At 33.7% G+C, this 22061-nt stretch overlaps 4 protein-coding genes across 8 annotated transcripts in view; 2 read left to right on the top strand and 2 right to left on the bottom strand.

The window, feature by feature from the left end:
* Positions 1–6231: 6231 nt before the first annotated feature.
* On the bottom strand, positions 6232–12817 carry LOC106108144 (zinc finger protein Xfin-like). Its single transcript, XM_013289275.1, has 6 exons — positions 12551–12817; positions 12017–12067; positions 10685–10837; positions 9860–10113; positions 9142–9334; positions 6232–7183 (listed from the first exon to the last, which is right to left on the bottom strand). Exons 2-6 carry the CDS (start codon positions 12065–12067, stop codon positions 6527–6529), a joined length of 1308 nt encoding a protein of 435 aa, XP_013144729.1. The 5' UTR covers positions 12551–12817; the 3' UTR covers positions 6232–6526.
* LOC106108233 (dynein light chain 1, axonemal-like) lies at positions 12798–14461 on the top strand. The gene is made up of 6 exons (XM_013289367.1): positions 12798–12880; positions 13153–13315; positions 13397–13508; positions 13857–14003; positions 14082–14252; positions 14323–14461. The coding sequence occupies exons 1-6, from the start codon at positions 12874–12876 to the stop codon at positions 14374–14376; spliced, it is 654 nt and encodes a 217-aa protein (XP_013144821.1). The 5' UTR covers positions 12798–12873; the 3' UTR covers positions 14377–14461.
* A 146-nt stretch (positions 14462–14607) lies between these two features.
* Positions 14608–16447, bottom strand: LOC106106636. Of its 2 annotated transcripts, XM_013287286.1 has the most exons (6): positions 16318–16445; positions 15884–15979; positions 15462–15557; positions 15181–15294; positions 14869–14942; positions 14608–14774 (listed from the first exon to the last, which is right to left on the bottom strand). In XM_013287286.1, exons 1-6 carry the CDS (start codon positions 16335–16337, stop codon positions 14650–14652), a joined length of 525 nt encoding a protein of 174 aa, XP_013142740.1. In that variant the 5' UTR covers positions 16338–16445; the 3' UTR covers positions 14608–14649. The 2 variants fall into 2 exon arrangements, with proteins under 2 accessions (XP_013142740.1, XP_013142820.1); XM_013287366.1 differs by lacking the exon at positions 15462–15557 and having other exon boundaries at positions 16318–16447.
* Positions 16448–17503: 1056 nt separating this feature from the next.
* The window catches only part of LOC106107473 (signal transducer and activator of transcription 5B), a 26216-nt gene continuing 21658 nt past the window's right edge, over positions 17504–22061 (top strand). For all 4 annotated transcript variants that reach the window (XM_013288441.1, XM_013288377.1, XM_013288612.1 and 1 more), the window contains exons 1-4: positions 17504–17766; positions 20138–20196; positions 21037–21113; positions 21546–21695. In XM_013288441.1, the coding sequence (XP_013143895.1) occupies positions 20146–20196; positions 21037–21113; positions 21546–21695 (278 nt within the window). In that variant the 5' untranslated portion in view covers positions 17504–17766; positions 20138–20145. The remainder of the gene's footprint in view (positions 17767–20137; positions 20197–21036; positions 21114–21545; positions 21696–22061) is intronic.

Here is a 22061-nt window from a genome sequence, read left to right as displayed (position 1 = left end):
TTTAAAAATTGATTTTCAAATTAAACTTACAGTAAATAATTCCATGATATATTTTATTAGTAGTAATTATTAATGACTAGTTGTTGCTCGCGACTTCGTCCGCGTTGAATATACGTTACTGATAACGTAGCTTTTTTACTGTAAAAGAATTTTGAGTTATTTCAATACATATGATAAAATTGGAGTGTCTGTTTGGAAAATAAAGAAAAAACCCAGATTTCATGAAGATGATGTATTTTCTATTCTGATAATAAAAATCGCATTTTTGTCTGTCTGTCCGCAAGCCGCGTTTGTTCCAAATAATCTCTGTAACAGCTGGACCGATTTTGACCGGAGTTTCACTGAAGGGTACATAGACGGGCATATTATAGGTTCTTTTATCTTAATATTGCATGAACGAAGTCGCGGTCAACAGCTAGTCTATAAATGTTACAAACGATTTTTTTTAAAACCATAAGGTGGCAAACGACCTAGCGGCCACTAGAATCCGCCGAAATGTCGAAGCGACTGCCCATAGACATCCGCAATTGCAGATGCGTTGCCTACCCTTATACGACAGAGGAGATGCACATAAAGAGGATATTTCCCCTTCCTATGCATCTCCACTGTCAAATCCACTTCTCCTTCCCAACCTCTCCTTATAAGGGTGGTAAAGAGAAAGGGACTTAAATGATGCCTCCGGCACCACACTCATCAGTACGCGGAATTGCTTCCACTTCACACCTGTCTGTGTTCGTGGTATTGGGGGCGAGCCCTGCAGTGCTAACATGTTAAAGCGGGCACTACCACTGTTTATTAAGAAATAAGTAATTTTCGTGTTAGGTACTCTAATTCAGTACAAAATATGAAACCTCTCTATTTGAGATCAGTGAATTATTGTGTGTTTTTTTTATATAAATTGTTTGTTTTTATTTGCCTTTTTTTAATAATGTTTGTATATAGTCTTGATAAAATTTAAAAGTTTAAAAATTAACAAAATGTATTCAATTAAATACTAGATTTTTAGTAAATCGTATATCAGTTGATTTAGATAATTTAAAATAAATATACGTTAAAATTAGGGTTGTAACGGAGGTCGCTAACGGAAGCGGATGCGGAGGCGAAGGGCTACCTCTGCGGAAGCGGAGGTCAATGTTATTGCGATTTATTAAAGAAATTAAAATTAAATCTACGTATCTAGTTGACATAACAATACCTAATCGCCCTACTCGAGTTACGTAAATTAACCTCCGTTATAACTCCGCATAAGAAATAACGACAACGTGCGGAGTTAATTTCTTACAGAAGTTCCGTACTTACGGATGCGGAAGCCGAGTTCCGTTACAACCCTAGTTTAAATCAACTAACAGATGTTTTTTAAATAAATATATCAGTATAGGTTTTGAGTCACAGATTATGGGAGAAATAATTTAAAAAATCTTAGTTTCAATAGAAACTATACTTTTGTTTTGTAGTTTTGGCAATAATATGCTTTTAAGAGTTTATGATCCGGTCTCTATAACCAATAACCGATAAATTTATCACCACTATATGTCCCTACCGAGGGGCTCGGAGCCTACCCTAAGTTAGTCACTGCGGCTTGACTTCACACATATCTTTGAATTTCTTCACCGATATGTGCATCACGATGTTTTCCTTCACCGTAAGAACGTCGGGTAAATTATGTACATATGAAAAATCGAAAAATCGAAAATCATTAGTACAGGGTTCGAACCCAAGACCTGTAGATTACAAGTCAAGTGCTAACTGAGCCATCGACACTCTTCCCCTGCCCTTGAGTGAGTTTCTCGATCGATAAATACGGTTTTACTTTTTTAAAATCGTCTAAATCAACTAATATAACGATTCACTTTTTACATTTTTTAGTATATAAAATTTACTATTTCCCAAACTTTAAAATTTTCTATAGAAAATGCAATTATCGTCTTGTAGGTGAGTTTTAATAAATGTAGATTTGTACTATAGATGTTTTTGACAATTTAACAACTGTCATATTGTAAGGAATTTGTCCCAATACGGCCCAATATATCAAAAACGTTAAAACTAAATTTTTTAACATGTTTACTGATTTTTTTTTGTAACAATTATCTCTACGTTTCGGTACATTTTTCATTAAATACGAAATTAAAATAATTTAGCTATTTTATAGGAGAATTCAATAGAAATAGGTAGAAATTGTAAACAATGTCTAAGTACAGACTTATGTCCGGTTTCCTATGTTTAAACAATTGTTAGTGTTGTAATAACTTTGAGATTTCTAAGTAACTTGAGATTACTCTGTAAAGGTCAACTTAACACTATAAAGACAGGTTTTTGTGTTGATTAGAATTTTCCAAAATTCATAGACAAATGACGTATGTGATTTACTAATATTGTCAAAATGGATGGATGTTTGTGGTTTAAAATGCTGGTATTTCGATTGTCACTAGGGATAGTCTGAACAGGGTTTTGGTTTTTTAATACGCGGATGGAGTTGTGAAATATATGCGAATGTTTGGATTAGGGTTGTAGGCCATTTTAACGGAAACGGATGCAGAGGCGAAGGGCTTCACGATAAAACGTAAATTAACCGTTATAACTCCGCATAAGAAATAATGTGAGCGAAAGCGGATGCGGAGCTATCGTTTGCGGAAGTTGCTCACTTGCGGATGCGGAAGCGGGTTTCCGTTACAACCCTAGTTTGACAGATCTGTCATAGATGTAAAATGTAGTCTAGAATCACATATAAGTTACACTTTTTAACCGACTTACCAAAAGAAGGAGGTACTCAATTCGTCTGTAAATTGTTGGCATTGTGTTTGGTATACAAATATCTGTCTATAGAACAGTTTTTGTAAAAAAAATAAATACAACAACTGTATTCATTGAATTTTTTTAAGTGTAACAGAAATTAGAGCGATATAAGCTTATTTCTATTGAATTCAACTATTTTTTTGATATCTCTGATTTGGGAGTTAACTTTTTAATATTGTTTTTCTTTTTAATTGTTTTTCTTAACTCAAAATCGATAGTATTTTTTTAATCTATATTAAAGTTGGTCTTTTAAAGGTTTGCTTAACTTTTTCAATGTTTTCTCACTTACTCGATGTAATTTGCTTTTAAAAAAATCTTAAACGCACGCTAGTGTCATGGGTATTTACTATTAGTCGTTAAGTTTATTGTAGGTTAGCTGTCAGAGTGACGTTTATCTTTTTTAAATATAAAGACACTTGTGGGTTGCCATGTGCGGAAATTGTTCGTGTCGCCCCTCTATGGTATGTTGTAATTTTTGGTAGTTTTAGAAATGTTATAGTTTAGAATATATGACAGTTAGGTTAGTTTGTGACGGCGTACGGGTTTTTTGCTGTTTGGTTAAATTTTCCGTTTTGTGTTTTGAAATTGTTAAAGCAATTTTTTATTTATATAAAAGAATCAATAGAATTGTTCCCTAATTTAAGACTTTTCTGGTTATGTAATATTTTCCCTACAGAGAAGTTAAATATATGTATTTATTGAGTGAAATTGATTTATTATGTACTGTATTTAGTTGGTTTTTTGTTTTTTTTTTCTATATTTTTCTGTACGTCGTCATAGAAGCTCACGTATTATATAAAAATATGTTATAATGTGTATTTCAAATCTTGATTTGTCACAATAATTGACTTTAAAATGTTTATAGACAAATTCCCAATATAATGTAAAATATGTCTGTGTTTTTTTTATACCTACCTTCCTTTTTGGCATATGCACAAAAGCTTTTTTTTAACATAGGTGGCAAACGAGCAAGCGGCCACCTGAATCCGCCAAAATGGCGAAGCGACTGCCCATAGACCTCCGCAATTGCAGATGCGTTGCATACCCTTATACGACAGAGGAGGAGACGCACATAAAGAAGATACGTCCCCTTCCTATGCATCTCCTCCGTCGTCAATCCACTTCCTCTTCCCATACTCTCCTTATAAGAAAGGGGTGGTAAAGAGAGAGGGACTTAAATGTGGCCTCCGGCACAACACTCATCAGACAGTACACGGAATTGCCTCCACTTCACGCCTGTCTTGTGTGGTCGTGGTATTACTGGGGGCGTGCCCTGCAGTGCTAAGATGTTAAAGCGGGCACTACCTCTGTTAGTAAAGCTTTTATAATCTAAGCTTAAAAACACCAAGATATTGAAAAATACATTTAGAAGTGGAATAACGATGGCTGAGATGGTCTATTTTTTCACTATTTTTTACAATTTTTTTTACGTCAGATATGGTTGTGGTGATATGACGTCACGTATGACACTCCAAAGACGATTCTAATGACGCCTATTTCGACAAAAGCTATACAGTACTTTATAATGTACGAGGTAACAAACATAAAAATGAAACCAACTTCCTAACAAATAACACTGAAAACAAAATACTTCTCAAAAAAGTAATACACTAAAAAGTAACGAAGTAACTCCTTGAGTATGTAAACTTCCCTTATTGTAGCTGTTGTACATGGATGGATGTTTGTAGCCTAAACGGGTGAACGGATCTCTATGAAATTTGGCACAGGTTTAGAGCATAGTCTGGAAGAACACATAGGCTACTTTTTATCCCAAAAATAGTTACGGTTCCCGTGGGATTCATAACGTTGGGTTCGAACGATGCGATTCGAGACATCGTTTCTCGTGCGCACAGCAAAGAAGTGGAATAAGTTGCCGGCGTCAGTGTTCCCGTCAAATTATAACGTGGGTGCCTTTAAGAGCAGGGTGAATTAGTACTTACTAAACTAGCGCGTACTATCCTTCGACCACATCTTCACCTTGGTCTAGGTGGGATAGTGGTCAAGCGCTGGTTTTTACAATTAAAAAAAAATAGTTTTTTAATGTTTACTCGATCATTCTGCAACGGTTCAACATATCTTATTGAAATGTGGCACAGATCTGAAACAAAGTGTGGAGTACACATGGGATAAGCTCCATTCCCGAGAAATGTCCGGTTTCCCGAACGCAGCTTTTTGTTATTTCTATAGTTCGTATGTTTTCTAATACCATGCGGACGACGTCGCGGGCAACTGCTAGTGGGCTATTTTTATATTATTTTTAATATCTCGCTGACGATGTAGGCAGGCAACACAGCTAGTTTTTTACCGAAAAAACTATTTTCAAACCTTTGAAAGGGTCTTTTCTTAAATTTTTCTTTCATTCTCATTAGACTATCTTAAAAAATTACTAGCTTTTACGTGTCTAATAAAAAACATATTTTATCTCAAAAGTTAATAAATAAAACGACGAATTAAAAAAGTTCATTTATTAGAAGTAACTTCATTTTAATATTTACATTACTTAATTCTAACTTAATGTAACTTATCTATTGAATATATATTTTTTATGACTAAAATTCGTATAAAACTAGAAACAAATCTAGACAGTTAAAAAGGGAACAAAATAATCGAGATTTTATATCTAAAAAGAGATCTCATGCAAAATACATTTTTATTCATATTAATTACAAGTAAAATTCGATAAAAACTTAACTACACAAGTAAATCTACACTATTATTATAAAGAGTAAAGATTTTTATTTTTTTATGTATTTTTTTTTTTTTTTTTTAATCTTACTTAGGTAAAGGGGATTTTTGTCTAGGGAAAGACATGTCAATCCCATAGTGCTGCTACTAGATCCTAAGTAACGAGCTGGCATAATCGTACAGCCGCTTCAGATGCTGGCTCAGCCAATATTGACATAATTATGCCTACATCGGACGGGTTGAGCTTTAGCTCCCGGAAAATTAGCTCGCGCTCCCGTCTGTTTCTCTCACACTCCAACAGCAAGTGTTGGATATCTTCTGGTTTTCTGCATATCTCGCAATTAGGCGACAGGTTTTTTCTCATCAGATATCCAAAACTTGCTGTTGTTTTTATGTATTGAAATAACTCAAAAACTACTGGGACAATTTTAAAAACCTTTCACCATTTTAAAGGTAATTTATCTGTGAGTAACATAGGCTATATTTTTAATAACTTAGATATTGCAAAACAGGTTAATTTTAAAGATTTTTTCCTACATAAAAATTGTACCAAAGCCGAATTTTTTCCATATAATTTACATTATTCAGCACTAATCATTTCTAACTCAACTATACTTCCTTTTACAATATCACTAGTCACATTATAAACGGAATTATAAAATACCAATGTCGTCAAATAAGTTTTTTTAATACCATCTATAAATATTTCTTACTAAAAAACTCAAAAACTACCAGGGTTATTTAAAAAATTCTTTCAAAATTAGAAAACTACACTATCTCTTATAAAATATATTTAGTACTAAATTTTATGCATCTTCGATTACATTAATTTTAACTATTGCAAAGAATTTACAACAAGACTGAAAAATCGTAGAAAACAACTAAAATTTAATTTCAAACTTAGAATTTTTAACATCAAATATATAAAAATACAATAAACAATAGGAAAAATAATAACATTTGGTAAAAAACCAACTCAAGGTGACAAATTTCACATAAAAATCCCTCCCAAGTTAAGTAAAAACTTCCATTAAGTACAAAAACCCTCCTAAGTTGAATAATTAGAGTCCTCCGTAAATTTACTTGGGTCTACAAAAGTAACACACCAAGGTTCATCTGACGATTCAATCTTATCATCACCCAACTGGGGTTCACACAACTCAACTGGGTTCCCACATTCAACTGAGTTTTCACTTTCAACAGGGTTCTCATATTCAACTGGGTTCTCACTTTCAACCGGGTTCTTTCCTATCAAACCGACCAACTCTTCGTATTTCTTCTTCTGTTCTTCCGTCATCGTTGCTGGATTATGGTATTTCAAATGATAGTTTAAATGGCTACTTTGTTTGAATCTCTTATCGCAGATACCACATTGGAATGGAGATACATTTGTATGTGTTCTCATATGTTGTTTCAAATGTACAGATTGACAGAACGTTTTATTGCAAATAACGCAACGGTACGGTCTAACTTTCGTATGTATTCTGAAATGTTGCTGTAAACCCGATTTCTGTGTGAATGTTTTTGTGCATATTGTGCATGAAAACGGCCTATAACCTGTGTGCATACGTGTGTGTTGTTGCAAACCACCTTGTTGTGTGAATCTTTTATGACATATTGTACATTCGAATGGTTTTAATTTGACATGTGCTTGACTACTGTGATCGGATAATTCCTTGTTGGTTTGAAAACCTATACCACATACCTGGAAAGAGAAATTTAAATCGTATATATCTATACACTAAGGGACATAGTAATTTTAACCCTTATATAGATGAAGTTTCAATATACCGGGGTTATAAATCACATTGGGCTACAATCGATTTTTTTATATAATATGAGGTTGCAAACGAGCAAGCGGCCACTTGAATCCGCTGCACATAGACATCCGCAATTGCAGCGCTGCCTACCGTTCATTGACGGAGGAGACGCACATAAAGAGGACATTTCCCCTTCCTATGCGTCTATGTCAAATCCACTTTTCCTTCCCATCCTTTCCTCTTAAGAAAATGGTGGAAAGGGACTAAAATTAGGCCTCAGGCACCACACTCATCAGACTGTACGCGGAATTGTTTCCACTTCACGCCTGTCTGTGTGGTCGTGGTATTGGGGGCGAGCCCTGCAGTGCTAACATATTAAAGCGGGCACTACCACTGTACTGTATCAGCAGGTTTATAATTTTGACTGATAATCTTCAAGTTAGAAAACAAAAACGAGTATATCACGAAACTATATAAAAATATCGTTTTTTATACTACATTTCCTCTTTAGTAAAAAACACAGTAAAAGGTACACTTATATATTTTGTAATTCGATTTTAAAAATCAGGCTTTTGAGGGTTAAATTATTATATGTATCTTTAATTTATTTAAAAATTAAGGTCTCATCCATTTTAATTATAAAATTACGAGATAGACATTAAGGTCAAACTCCTAAAAACATTTCATACAAAAGATTAAATTTATAAATACTTGGTACTCTAAAACTCAATAACAGCTGAACGGATCTAGATGATATTTGGCATACACATAGAATACTATCTCAAATATGTCATAGGTATTTTTTTTAATTCAAAGCATACAATAGATTAAAAAATACTTGGTACCCCAAAACTCAATAAAAGTAGAACAGGTCTAGATGAAATTTGACATACAGATTACTATCTCAAATATGTTATAGATATTTTTTTTATTCAAAGCATACAATAGATTAAAAATACAAAATAAAAGTCATCACTTAACATTTTCATACAAAAGTTTAAATTTAAAAATACTTGGTACCCCAAAACTCAATAAAATCTGAACGGATCTAGATGAAATTTAGTATACACATAGATTACTAACTAAAACAGTGATTCCCAAAGTGGTTTTTATCAATCCTAGGGGTCTGACAACCTGCAAGGGTTCTACGTAAGCGAAAAAAAATTGGGGGTCCATGAAATGGAAACAGGGGTCCACAATAGTAAACCTCAATACAAACACTGATAGTACCTATTTACTCACATCATACTTATAATATCAAAACATATACATTATTTATTTTGAATAGTTTAAATTTCAATTCAGGTAATCATACTAATATTATGAATGCGAAAGTTTAGATGGATGGATGGATGGATGGATGTTTGATAGCGTTTGTAGCCTAAACGGCTGAACGGATCTCTATGAAATTTGGCACAGGTTTAGAGCATAGTCTGGAAGAACACATAGGCTACTTTTTATCTCGGGAATAGTTAGTTCCCGTGGGATTCATTAATTTAGTTTTTTAATGTTTACTCGATCATTCTGCAATTTCAACATATCTTATTGAAATTTGTCACAGATATAAAACAAAGTGTGGAGTACACATGGGATAAGCTTCATCTCAGAGAAATGTCCGGTTCCCGGGATACGTAGCTTTTTGTAATTTTTATAGTTTGTATGTCTTCTAATACCACGCGTACGAAGTCGCGGGCAACAGCTCGTTCAAATAATAAATTTACATGTGTTTTCTCGTTAATTTTTTAACAGTAAACTTTACTACAGTTAGGAGACAGTAAATCAATATCAGGTAAGTAGAGGGTCTACACAACAGGAAAAAACATGGCAAGGGACAAAACAAAAAAGTTTGGGGAACTCCAATCTAAATTACAATACAGATTAAAAATACAAAAATAAAACTCACCCCACAACTGTATAAAGCTTGAGGGTCTACAACAGCATTTAAAGGTTTCTCACAAACTTGACAGCGAAGACCTTTCCTTCTTCTTGTATGCTCATCTCTGAAGTGAGCGGAATACTCACAGCATGAGAAGAATATCTGGTGACAGGTTCCTTCTGCCACCAGGGTCGAAGGTTGGAGACACTCGAATGGACCACTGCGTAGACAATCAGTTGAAAAAACAAAAGTTTTATATTATGAGATGGGAAAGAAGCAAGCGGCTTGAATCCACCGAAATGTAAAGCGACCGCTGCACATAGACATCCGCAATTGGAGCGCTGCCTACCCTTCATTGACGGAGACGCACATAAAGAGTACATTTCCCCTTCCTAAGCGTCCCCTCCACCATCAAATCCACTTTTCCTTTCCATCTTTTCCTCTTAAGAATAGGGTGGAACGGGAAAAGGACTAAAATAAATCCTCCGGCACCACACTCATCAGAGTGTACGCGGAATTGCTTCCACTTCACACCTGTCTGTATGGTCGTAGTATTGCTGAGAGCCCTACAGTGCGAAGATGTTAAAGCGGGCACTACCACTGTTAAAAAATGTGAAGGGGAAGTTGATTGAGATGCATAGAAAGGGGAAATATGCTCTTTTTGTCCATCTCCGTCTATTAAGAGGGCTGAAGCTTCGCCATTTCGGCGAACTATTGCTCTAAAAAATAATTCTGTATTACTTACGTAATAGGCTGCGGGTCTCTCTCTTTCTTTGGAGTCATAACTTTCTGCTTCTCAATTTTCTCCTTCTCGATCTTTTCCACTTTCTTCTTCTTCGGAGCTTTATCTTCTGGGCCGTCTTCTGATTTCACTATAATATAACTGACATCTTCCGAGGCTAATTTAGTTATACTTGTCGGAGTCATTGATGCTATTAACTCTTTAGTTTTCTCTTCTATACTTCTTTCTTCTATTTTAGGTTGTGATCGTGTTTTAGGCTTGAAAGATGTTTAATTTACTTGTTAAGAAACTCAAAGATATGTAGAAGTCAACAGGCAGTGTAGTGCCTACTAATATTATAAATGCGAAAGTTTAGATGGATGTTAGAGTTTGTAGTCTAAACTGCTGAACGGATTTCGATGAAATTTGGTATAGATGTAGAGGATAGTCTAAATCACATAGGCTACTCACTTTTATTTTTTTTAATTCCACGCGGACGGAGTCGCGTGCAAAAGCTAGTAATGCATTATTTTCTTTATATTATAAGAAGGCAAATTAGCAAGCGCCCTGATTGCTCCAAAATGGTTATTAGAAAAGGATGGTAAGGGAACGTGGACTAGACGGTGGAAGAGATACACAGGAAGGGGAAAAATCATCTTTATGTGCGTCTCCTCCGTCAATTAAGGGTAACGCATCTGCAATTGAGAATGTCTATAGGCAGTCGGTCCACCATTTTCGCAGATTCAGGTGGCAGCTTGCTTGTTTGCCACCTTTTTAAACAAAGAAGGGAGTGATAGAGTTATTTATAAAAAACGGTGCCTCGGTAGTAATATAGAGGAGAGAACTTACAGTTGTCATTGTCCATAATGCTGGATCTCCATTAATATATATCTCAGTGTGTTCCATCCGAGCATGGTTCCTCAACGCTACTTCGCTCACAAAATTCTTGTAGCAGATCTGACAAGCCACGGTGTCCTCATCTTCATCATCAGAGATCTCTTTCTGTAAAGAATCTTGCTAATATTACAAATGTGAAAGTCTAAGATGGAAGTTTGTTTCAGTTTGTAGCCTAAAATGAACAGTGGAATTTTGCTGTAGAATAGTCTAGAACAGTGATTCTTAACCACTGTGCCGCTTTTGTGTGCTGCCAAATTTTGCATATTTATGTCATAAACTATTTATGCAGTGTGTTGAAGTTTTTTTTTTATAATACAAGGTGGCAAACAAGCAAGCGGCCATCTGTATCTACCGAAATGGAAAGCGACCGCTGCCCATAAACATCGTTATTTGCAGATGCGTTGCCTACCCTTAATTGACGGAGGTGGAAACACACATAAAGAGGACATTTCCCCTTCATATGCGTCTCCTCCACCGTCAAATTCACTTTTCCTTCCCATCCTTTCCTCTTAAGAAAAGGGTGGAAAGGAAAAGGGACTCAAATTAGGCCTCCGGCACCACACTCATCAGACGAAACGCGGAATTGCTTCCACTTCACGCCTATTTTCTGTGTGGTCGTAGTATTACATTGGGCGAGCCGGCCCATTCGTGCAAAGATGTTAATGTGGGCTCTACCACTGTTCAAAGTAAGTAATTAAAATTTCGATATTGTTAAATATGTGCCACAACAGAAAGGTTGAAAATCACTTGTTTATAGGCTGAGGGAGAAGACATGAAGGAAGTTGAGCGAGGCGACACAAAGACAACCCAATAACAGAATAGATATACGATGCTGATGGGATTTCACTGGTCTAAAATACTTACAGCCTTACAAATAAATGCAGTATAAAGTTATACTTAGGAATAAATTGGGCATAAACAAAATTTGTACAAATATTTACTTATACTTAGTTTATTCTTAAGTTTAACTTCATACCACAATTATTTATAAGGCTGATAGGCTATTAAGTTCTTTTAATCCATACTTAAAATTATGAAAAGGAAAGATTTGTATTTTTTATGTATTGAAATAACTCAAAAACTGGGCCGGTTTTAAAAATTCTCTCACCATTAGAAAGGTAATTTATCTGTGAGTAACATATGCTATATTTTTTAAATTTCACGCGGGCGAAGCCGCGAGCAACAGCTAGTTCTTTATACAATTAAAATCATACTTTAGCAAGTGTTCATGTCTTTGTTTCACAGTAATAAAGGCAATTAGACAGTAAATGAATGAAAACTTACCCTAATCTTAGGCATTGGTACAATATTTACAGTTCTAACTGGAGTAGACATCTGAAATAATATTTGATAACATTAACACCTACAGACATTAAAATTAGGCATGTTTCATATACGAGTTCTTATATTATTGTTCTAGTCGCTTGCATATATAAATTTATCAAGAAAATCGCCTATTTTACTATTTTTTAGCAATACTTGTAATAATACGCGATTCAGTTAAACATTATCTAGCGAAATATTCCGCCCATGGCTTTATTTTCATTGCTCTGACATTACATGCGCAGTAGTAATATTAAAGCTATCCGAATAAAAGCGCTTTTCACTTAATATTAATAATAATTGAGCAATTTCACTTCAAAATCGCACCAAAACAGCGGGAAACAAAAAATGACAAAATAACTTTTTAATATTTCGGTCACAGTGATATTTCACAAACAGAAAAACTATAATTGATTCCATTATTTTTTTAGAAACAGTTTCTTGTTAAAAGTAAAGATGAAAGCCCAAATTATTGAGATAATACAAAATATTTACCTTTAAAACAAAATTTTATCCGTACCGTCAGACAATAGAGAGGCGTTTGTTTTTTTTTAATTAAAAAAATAGAATCGTTCAAAAAAAGAAAAAAATTAAAAACTATGGTGAATCACAAAACGTCAGATTGACACAATGCTTTATTTTTAATTTCCCGATCAATAAAGTCGTACTCAGAAAATGAAAAATATTAAAAGATTTAAAATATCACTGTTAAGAGATATCGGTTAATAGTTATTTCTTTATAATGTAAAGCAGTGCAAAGCCGCCATTTCGTATTTCTAGTTGCGTACACAAGTAGATTATAAATCAAAACATTGTCTATGGCAGGTACGAAAATAAATAATGAAAAAATATTTGGATTCTTACTAATTTGCCGATAATTAAGCAATTAAAATTAAAACTTCCAAATGCTATTCAAAATATCCAAAAGATAATATCGAATAAAGTCACTAATAGGCATAAATTATTAATAATTATTTTCCCGCTTTATAATAACTTTGGTAGGCTAATGAGTGTTGTCAGACTTTTGGTAGAATTCTCAAAAAGTAGTAAAAGGTAAGTTTAATCAATATAATAGTAACTAAGATAAAACTAATCAGCTCCAAAAATGGCCACAAAAGCAACCACAATAAAAGACGCTATTAAGCGATGGGAAGAAAAAACTGGCCAACATGCTGCAACAGCCACAGAAGTGAGTTTCATTTTTCAATGGCCACCTATAGAAAAAATGGATAACTCTTTATCCTGTCTTGCAAATTGCGAGTAAGTTATTCGTGCGATCATTAATTAAAAAAATAAATACTCTAATCGGATTTAAAAATTTAAATCGTATTTTTTTCGTAGGAAATTGAGTTTATCAACAAACATGATTGAAAAAGTAACTGGCTTGAACAGTTTGAAGAAGCTTCGTATTTTATCTTTAGGAAGAAATTACATTAAATCTTTTGCTGGCATGGTATTACTATTCTTTGATAAGCTGTGATATTATTACCCGCTTAGATGCCTTTGCCCACCTTTGCCATCAGCATCACCCCTTAGGAATCAAAAACATTTAGAATATTTTTTCCATATTTCTTTAAAATGTTAATCATTAAATCTTGTGAAATAATGTTTATTAGCTAGTCTGCTCATTAAATAAAGTGTTTTATTTTAACTAAACGTCTTAAAGGGTTAAAACATGTTATCCGCTGGCTTTTTAGCGCCTTTTTTCACAATAATATAGATTTTATCTTGTAATTACCTGTTATTATTGTTATTCAAGTAATAAAATCGACTAAAAGAGGTTAATACATCTAAATCACAGGAACCCTTAGGCGACACGCTAGAAGAATTATGGATATCATATAATTTGATTGAAAAATTGAAAGGTATCAACGTTTTAAGGAATTTAAAAGTATTGTATATGAGCAATAATTTAGTTAAAGAATGGAGCGAATTTAATAAACTGCAGGTAAAATATTTGTAAAGATAATATCTTTAAAATTTTAATATAGTACAATCTCTTATTTTTTTTATTAATTAATTTTAGGAGTTACCGAATTTAGAAGATTTATTATTTGTTGGCAACCCTCTGTACGACGCTTGTGAACTTGAAGCATGGCGCGCGGAGGCGGCGCGAAGATTACCACAGCTTAAAAAACTCGACGGTGAAACTGTACTGAGAGATGACGGACCTCCTTTAACTGTAGCCGACATGCAGGTAACGTTAGTACTTATAAATTAAAAAATTTAAGGGAAAAACTCGTAAATAAAATGCATATAAATTTCAGCCTGATGGTGGCGATGCTGTAGAAACATTGGTGAGCGCCGAGAAGAATGACTAAAACGAGAAAATCTACGAATAAACATACAAAAATGACACCTGTTTTTCCAAGCTATATAAAAAATAAGAATGTTTTTGATGTTTTCATTAGAAAAACAAGTAATGTTACAACTAGAATATATGAAATAGAAATGACATGACAGAAAACGTCTTTTATTTTCTTTTCCCTGCTTCACAAAACTAATGACTGTAGAACTAATAAGTAGGGCGTCAGAGTTAAGTCATAGACGAGTACGTTTCTACAATTTTTATTACAAAACAGTACAATAGCTTCTCATGGTTTTGCGGGTAGTAGTCGAGCCGCCATGTCCCCTCCCTTCGCCTGCAGCGGTGTAAACTTATCCCTGTCTTGTTCGCTCAGAGCACGAATTGAAAAAAATGGACTACCGGGCTCCGAAACTGAAATAAATTTTCGTTTAAATTACGGTAAACCAGAACATATCTGCGAAGAAATTTAAAGATATGTGTAAATCCACACAAATTAAAAACTAACCAGTATCTTTGTTATCCATATCAGCAGAACTAAACCGTTGTTTCATAGGCGATTTAGGTCTTTCTACAGATCTCCTGTGAAAGAGAGATTAATAGGAAATAATCAATGATCGGTTTAAAAATAATGTAGTTATTGAATTATTGCGTTTCTTTTCAATACCAATTGATGCAGATTTTCGAAAATACTTTATTGCGATCGCAGCGCCACATAACATGCAAAATTACTGTCAAGAATGTATTGTTTAAAGGAAACCATAAATAACCAATCTCATAATATTCTTGTTTTAATTAAGTTATTAAAGGTAATTCTCACGGGTTAACTGTAATTTTCTTTTGATTGAATATGCCATATTTGAGATGTGGTGAGCAAACTGCTGATGGTGCTTCTATTTTGAGATTTGACAAGTCTGTGTTGCCAGGTGATCTCCTAAAGAAATTAACAACTACTATACGTGTACAGTAACATAACATGTAAACATGTTGATGTCAATTAAGTTCTAATTCTTAGACACTAACACTGGAGTTAAATTTCTCAGTACATTGAGTGTGTGTAATTTCATAGCTGATTGCTACGTTATTATAATTAGCTCTTACGGTGTCCCATGCGATGAAGTCTTGTCTATTCTACCCTGTTGGATATCCGATGTACTACTCAGCCATGACTTACAATATGGGCAAGGAGGTTTCGCACTGAAAAGGTGGATGGTCTATAAAATTAGTAGGGAAAATTTTACAAATGACTTCGCATCAAATACTACAGGGAAAAATACCATATGATGAGTCTGCAATCTTTCGAAACACACAAAATTCCATAGATCTTTCTCAATGGCCAATCGGAGGGGGGGGGGTCCTCGGGGTCATGATCCCCCTGAGGTGATTGGTCAAGAGCTAGACAAAATATTTATATACTTTGTCAAGCTCATGACTTGATCACAGCTATGTGACATCCCCCTAGCGCCAAAAGCTGTATCCGCCTTTGATCTTTCTAGATGAATCTAGAAAAATGTTATACATACGCATTGCCTTTGCCCTTCTGACTGCCCTTCTTTTCTATTATTTCAGCATCAGTGGTTCTGTTGTGGCTCCATGATTTTGATGAACATTTTGAAGCACTGGCATAAAAGAAACGAAATAAAATTACAAACATATTTTTAAAAGAGTAAATCCTCTTTTTGGTCAACTAAAATGATGATAAGATTCATGGATTTTTCTATCGCTTTTAAAAGCTACCCTAAGCTAGTACGGTAAATACAAAAGCTGGTTTCTGATTTTTACTAAGAATTTTGGTACCCGATTAACATTATGGTCGGTAAAACACTTAAATTATACATTCTGCCAATCCCTTTTCTACTCTTATTTTCGTATATTATTCTGTGATTGACAGATCCTAACATTGCTTTATAAAGTGGTATGAGGCAATTATTGATAAAAATGTTATTTTGTAACTTACTTAGAATTCGTTTTATCCATGATAAGCGTTATTTCATTAACGTGTTGAAATTTTTACCGTTTTTTAAATCACGAAAAATGTAAACATGACGGAATACAATTTTGAAATAAAATGGCGTTTTTAGAAGATTTATTCCTCTGTTCTGACAGTTTTGTGCATGTTCTTTCAATATTGTAATAATTGAAAACTTTTTTGTCATTTATTTGTAAATTCTTGGTAATCTAAATAATAATTATTCTCAGACTAGTATGTAGAAAACTTTGTTATTCATTTTAATTTTGACGAATTAACAAGAAAATGATTCTAAAAGTTATGAGGAACCTTCAACACAGTTATTACATGCGTGAAGTATCTTATATGAAGATTGTTCTTCGATTAATGATGCAACTAAATCATAAGACTTAGGGGTCCTTCAATAAAAAAAAGTTGGGTAGGAAATAAAATTTGCTTCTGGCAACATTGAGTGACTTTTCCTTTTAAGTATTATTCTGGAAATATTATACCGAGCATTTTTTATCAGATATATTGTAAGGTCTTCAGCGCTTGTCTTATTTTAAATAACCAAATAATAATATGTAAACATCAATATTTCATCTTGAAAATTATTAAAATGTAAACTGGTAAGCGTCAGACAACTTGTTGACATATTGCTAAAATTAGCTTTGTTCATATTACGTGTTATAGTGATGTGCGTAAACACAACATTTAAAAATCGATTACACAAATCGTCACAAATCGATTTAATTCTTTAAAAATTCAAATACAAAACTAGATGCAAACATTAGAAAAGATCTTAATAAGTAACTCGATGATTAATTTTAAAAATATGTTATTCCTAACCAAGCTTTAGCTTGAGAATTACTTTTGTTACTTAATGAATATAAAACATTGAATGTTCAATCTGCGGTTCTAATCATTTCTTTATTGTAGATTATTTAAGAAAACGTCAATTTCTACATAATAATGCACATACTAGAACTTATAAATCTTTAGCAATCAAATAACATTATTACAATATTAACAAGCAAAATTAACTTAGCTTGTTAATTTTACCTATTGATTGTTCCAACAACAAAAATCGTATGTTGAATTGAATCGATATACAAATCGACTTAAAATTATTCGCAACTACAACACTAGTAATAATTTCCCTACATCAGTTGTATACATCTGTTGTTTGTGTGTGTAAACGTCAGATTTCCAGGAATCTCGCCTGGCCGCGGAGCCTCGGTGCCTTGATTTGGAAACCGTTCGATACAGGTGTTATTTAGTGCCCTGGAGATATGAACCCACCCTTTTTCTTTTATCCAACAAGGATAAATATATTATAAACATTTAAAAACTTCGGTTACGTTATCTCTAAAGGGTTTTCCTTATCGCATGTATAAGTAATTTTTCTTAACTATAATCGTTCTTCTTGGAATCGTGAACTACGCATATTGAATAGAGGTGAGTTGCTTAGTTATTTTAAATACATTACTATTTAATTATCTGTGTTATAAAGTTATATCCTTGTTCATGTTTGTAATCTATTTTTAATACGGTTTTTTTTAATATACAAGTTAGTTTACGATCACCGGTTAAAAAGGTTAAATGGACATTTTAGTAAGATTCTTATGAAAAACATAACAGTATATTGACATACTGCAAATATTGTAGTTTTTGAGTTTATAAAAAAACATATCAAAAGGTTATTCTGTCTTGTCAGTTATTTTTAGCATATAAATGCAGAAGTTTAGATGGATGTTTGTTACAGTTTGTATTCTAAACTGAATGGATCTCGATGATTGTCATATAGAGTCTGGAACACATAGACTACTTGTGATCCCGGAAAAAAATACTCTTTGCATAGAATATACTAAAGTAATAAAGCTACTGATATAATAAAGTGTAAACACACACTACTTTGTTGCCTAAGATGTCAGCAATTACAGTATATTTTTGAACAATTTTTATTTTAATAAAAAGCCTTATACTTATGTCACACTTTAGGCTATATATTTTAACACTATTAAACTTAGGGGGTAAATATTTTGGATAAAAACCCTAATATGGGAAAGAGACTATAAGATGCTGCCAACATTGAGAAAGAAAGATTGCTAAGGTTTTTTATGTCATGTCATTTTGACATTTGCTATTGATAATTTGACAAATGTAAACAATGAAATAAAATTTTCATAATTTCATGCGGATGCAGCCGACTGGGAACAGCTAGTACTTAATAATTTAGCAATGCAAACATATCTTGTCAAAAGATAGATATTAAACAAAGTCTTTAACATATAGGATATTATCTTCCACCTTTCACTACTCCCGTAGTGATGCAACAGGTTTTTGTCCTCCACATAACTCTATCCATCATCTCAGTCACTCCCTTCATCTCTTTCTATGTCTACCTCTATCGGTGTACTCATAACTAACATTCTCCTTGTAACATGCAATTCATCATAACATGCCCGTACCATGCTTTTTTACTTTCTATACCACTGGTACTACTCTCAAACTTCTTAAAATGGACATGGGATATTTATTTATTTATTTAATTATTTATTTAAATTAGGCTTATCAACATAATTACATGACATTCATTGATTTCTATTTAGTAATCCAAACACACGTGGCATCATGTAACTACAATTACAGATAAACACATCTTGCTTCAAATACTTAACATGCATAAACAATAATTACATACAACATCCCTTATTTTAAACAAGACAATTTTGTAATAAGTATAAACAAAAAATTATTTTAGTTAAATTAAACAGCTGATTAAAGTTAGCTAATCGTAAAAAAAAAAAAACTATCTACTGTATATAATAGACAAAACATACAAAATTAAAATCAGCTATTAGAATACTAAAACTTAGCAAATCAAAAATAAAACAAACAAATTCATAAAAAGAAATATTAAACGGGATACTAGAGGTCTGCGTCCTTATAAGGATTTAATATATATCATTCATTTTAATATATATGAATATATGATTCATCTTTGAAAAATGTCACCTTAGAATCCTTCAAGATGCATGCCCATCATTTCCTCAAAGGCCGGCAACGGATCTGTAGTTCCTCTGGTGCTGCGGATGTCCATGGGGGATGTTGACCACCTCAGTGTTTTGCCATTCATTTGCCCCTATTTTATTATAATCAAAAAGTCAGGTTCCTGAGGACTATGTAGAATTTTGTTTTTCATAGTTCACATGTTTTGATCATAAGTTGTGGAATCAGCTCAAGTTTCAATATAATTGTAAAATCCATACAAATACAGTGAATTTGTTTTTTTAAATTCTTTTCCTGACTGACTCAGATTTTTTTGTGCATGTTTATGTTTTTTTATGTGGGTTTTTTTGTATGTAGATTCTTTTGTTAGTTGTTTTAAACAACAGTCTTTGAATGAAGTATCATTCACTTTGTGTTCTGACTGGCATAGGTCCACTTTTATTATAAACTTGTGCGGCTTCATCCAAATGAAATTATGAAAATTTTAATATTTCGTTTACATTTGTCAAATTATCAATTGCAAATGTCAAAATGACATGAAGACAATGCATGGCAATCTTACTTCCTTGATGTTGGCAGCTAAGCTACATAAGGTCCCTTTCGCACATTAAGGTTTTTAACCAACTTGTTTGCTCCCTGAGTTTAAATGCATGAAAATATATAGCCTAAAGTGTGATGTAAGTGTCGGGCTTTTTAATAAAGAAAGAATTGTTCAAAAATATGCTGTAATTGCTGACATCTTAGGTAACAAAGAAGTGTGCATTTACACCTTATTATATTAATATAGAAAAATAATTAATAATAATGTTTTTTCCAGTCTTCATCATGTCGCTTTGGGCAAGAGCTCAGCAGTTGCCCCAAGAAAGCTTGCAGCAGGTAATTTTTTACATGATTTACTTACTATGTTGCCAGCATTAAAAATGTTCAACATAATGAGTGTTGACCAAGTTGATTTTTATTTTTTTATTTGATTATACAATTTCCCTAGCATGGAGGGATTATTCCCAACCGTCACCCTGCTCTGTCCCGACGTGAGAATAAAAAGTTTCATCCAAGTTCCATTCTTATGATTACCTTACGGTTGGAACATGTATTATTTCAAAATGGTTCCATTGGTCACCTTATTGGTGATAGTGGGACTAAAAGGTGGCACGATGAAACTTTTTATTCTCACGAGGGGACAGAGCGGCGTGGGGGGACGGTTGAGAATAATTCGCATGGAAACCAGAGCCTTTAAAATTCTTTAATTCATTTGCAACATTACATTTTTTATCTTTTACTTTTTTACAAATTAAAATATTCCTAAGACTACACTGTATTCAAATTAGAACTGGTAACTACTCTATGACTTAAAGGGGGACTTTGTGATTATTAGGGTAGTTGGCATATTGAAGGACCCGTTTGAACATCAATCATTTAAAGGGTCCTTGAAAATTATTGGGGAGATAATCTACACTTCTATACTAATATTATAAAGAAGAAAGATTTGTATTTTTGTATGTATTGAAGTAAAACAAACTACTCGACTGATGTCAAAAATTCTTTAACGGTAACAAAGCTAAGTTATTAGTGAGTAACATAGGCTATGTTTTTTACTATTTTTTTAATTTCACGCATGCGTCATGCAACTCTTGATTAAGGTGTATATGGTTTTAAGCAGTATAGGGAAATAAATAAAATGAAAATTTGATTTTTTAAATTAATTTCTTTATTTAGGTGCGCGCCATCTATGGAGACCATTTTCCGATAGAAGTACGACATTGTCTCGCTTCGTGGATAGAAAGCAGGATATGGTAAGTACAACGATCTTTATAATATTAGTATATAGCGCTACAAGGCCCTCTCTCTGACTCTCCCCTTTTCTCTCTCCCTCTCCCCCTCTCCCCCTCTCCACCTCTCTCCCTCTCCCCCTCTCCCCTTTATCTCCCCCTCTCTCTCCCTCTTCCCCCTCCCCCTCTCCCTCTTCCCTCTCTCTCCCTCTCCCCCATCGCCCCCTCTCTCTTTTCATGAAAAGTGTGCCCTGTATGACTTACGTAATTTTTAATATTAAATCGTCCACAATAATATCAATTTATATAATATCTAACAATTATTTACACCATTTTATGTTACAAATAGCAAGCAAAAAAGTCATGTTTAGACTATATTCAAATAACCCTGTTAGCGTGGTCCGACACCTAGAAGAAATTAAAGGGAAATCTGGTAATGGTCCTATGGTCTTCCAGGACCACGGAGCCGGAAGAACAGCAGCGGTACTTCGTGGAGGAGTTGGTCCAAGAGATCCAGACCAACGCTGATTTGATGCTGTCTCCGGAGATGTTTGTGACCCAAATGAAGTTGAAAGAAGCTGCCAATAACTTTAGAGTGCAGTACAGGTATGTTTAGTACTAGTTTTAGGTAACCTGGGATTGTAACTCTTTTTAGTAGCTGGGGGGTTGGATTATGTGAGAGTAATTTGCAGATATGTGATCAAGAGGGGGATTAGTTAGTTTAAGGGGGTAATTTTGGAGTTTAAGTTGTTGTTTAAGGAGGGGCTAGTTGTTGTTTAAAGAGGGGCTAGTTGTTGTTTACGGAGGGGCTAGTAGTTGTTTAAGGAGGGGCTAGTTGTTGTTTAAAGAGGGGCTAGTTGTTGTTTAAGGAGGGGCTAGTAGTTGTTTAAAGAGGGGCTAGTTGTTGTTTAAGGAGGGGCTAGTAGTTGTTTAAGGAGGGGCTAGTTGTTGTTTAAAGAGGGGCTAGTTGTT

The sequence above is a fragment of the Papilio polytes genome, unplaced genomic scaffold (genome assembly GCF_000836215.1).
Source record: "Papilio polytes unplaced genomic scaffold, Ppol_1.0 DF824492.1, whole genome shotgun sequence".
NCBI lineage: Eukaryota > Metazoa > Arthropoda > Insecta > Lepidoptera > Papilionidae > Papilio > Papilio polytes.
Note: the sequence above shows the minus strand (reverse complement) of the source record. Positions and strands in the feature narration are given on the sequence as shown.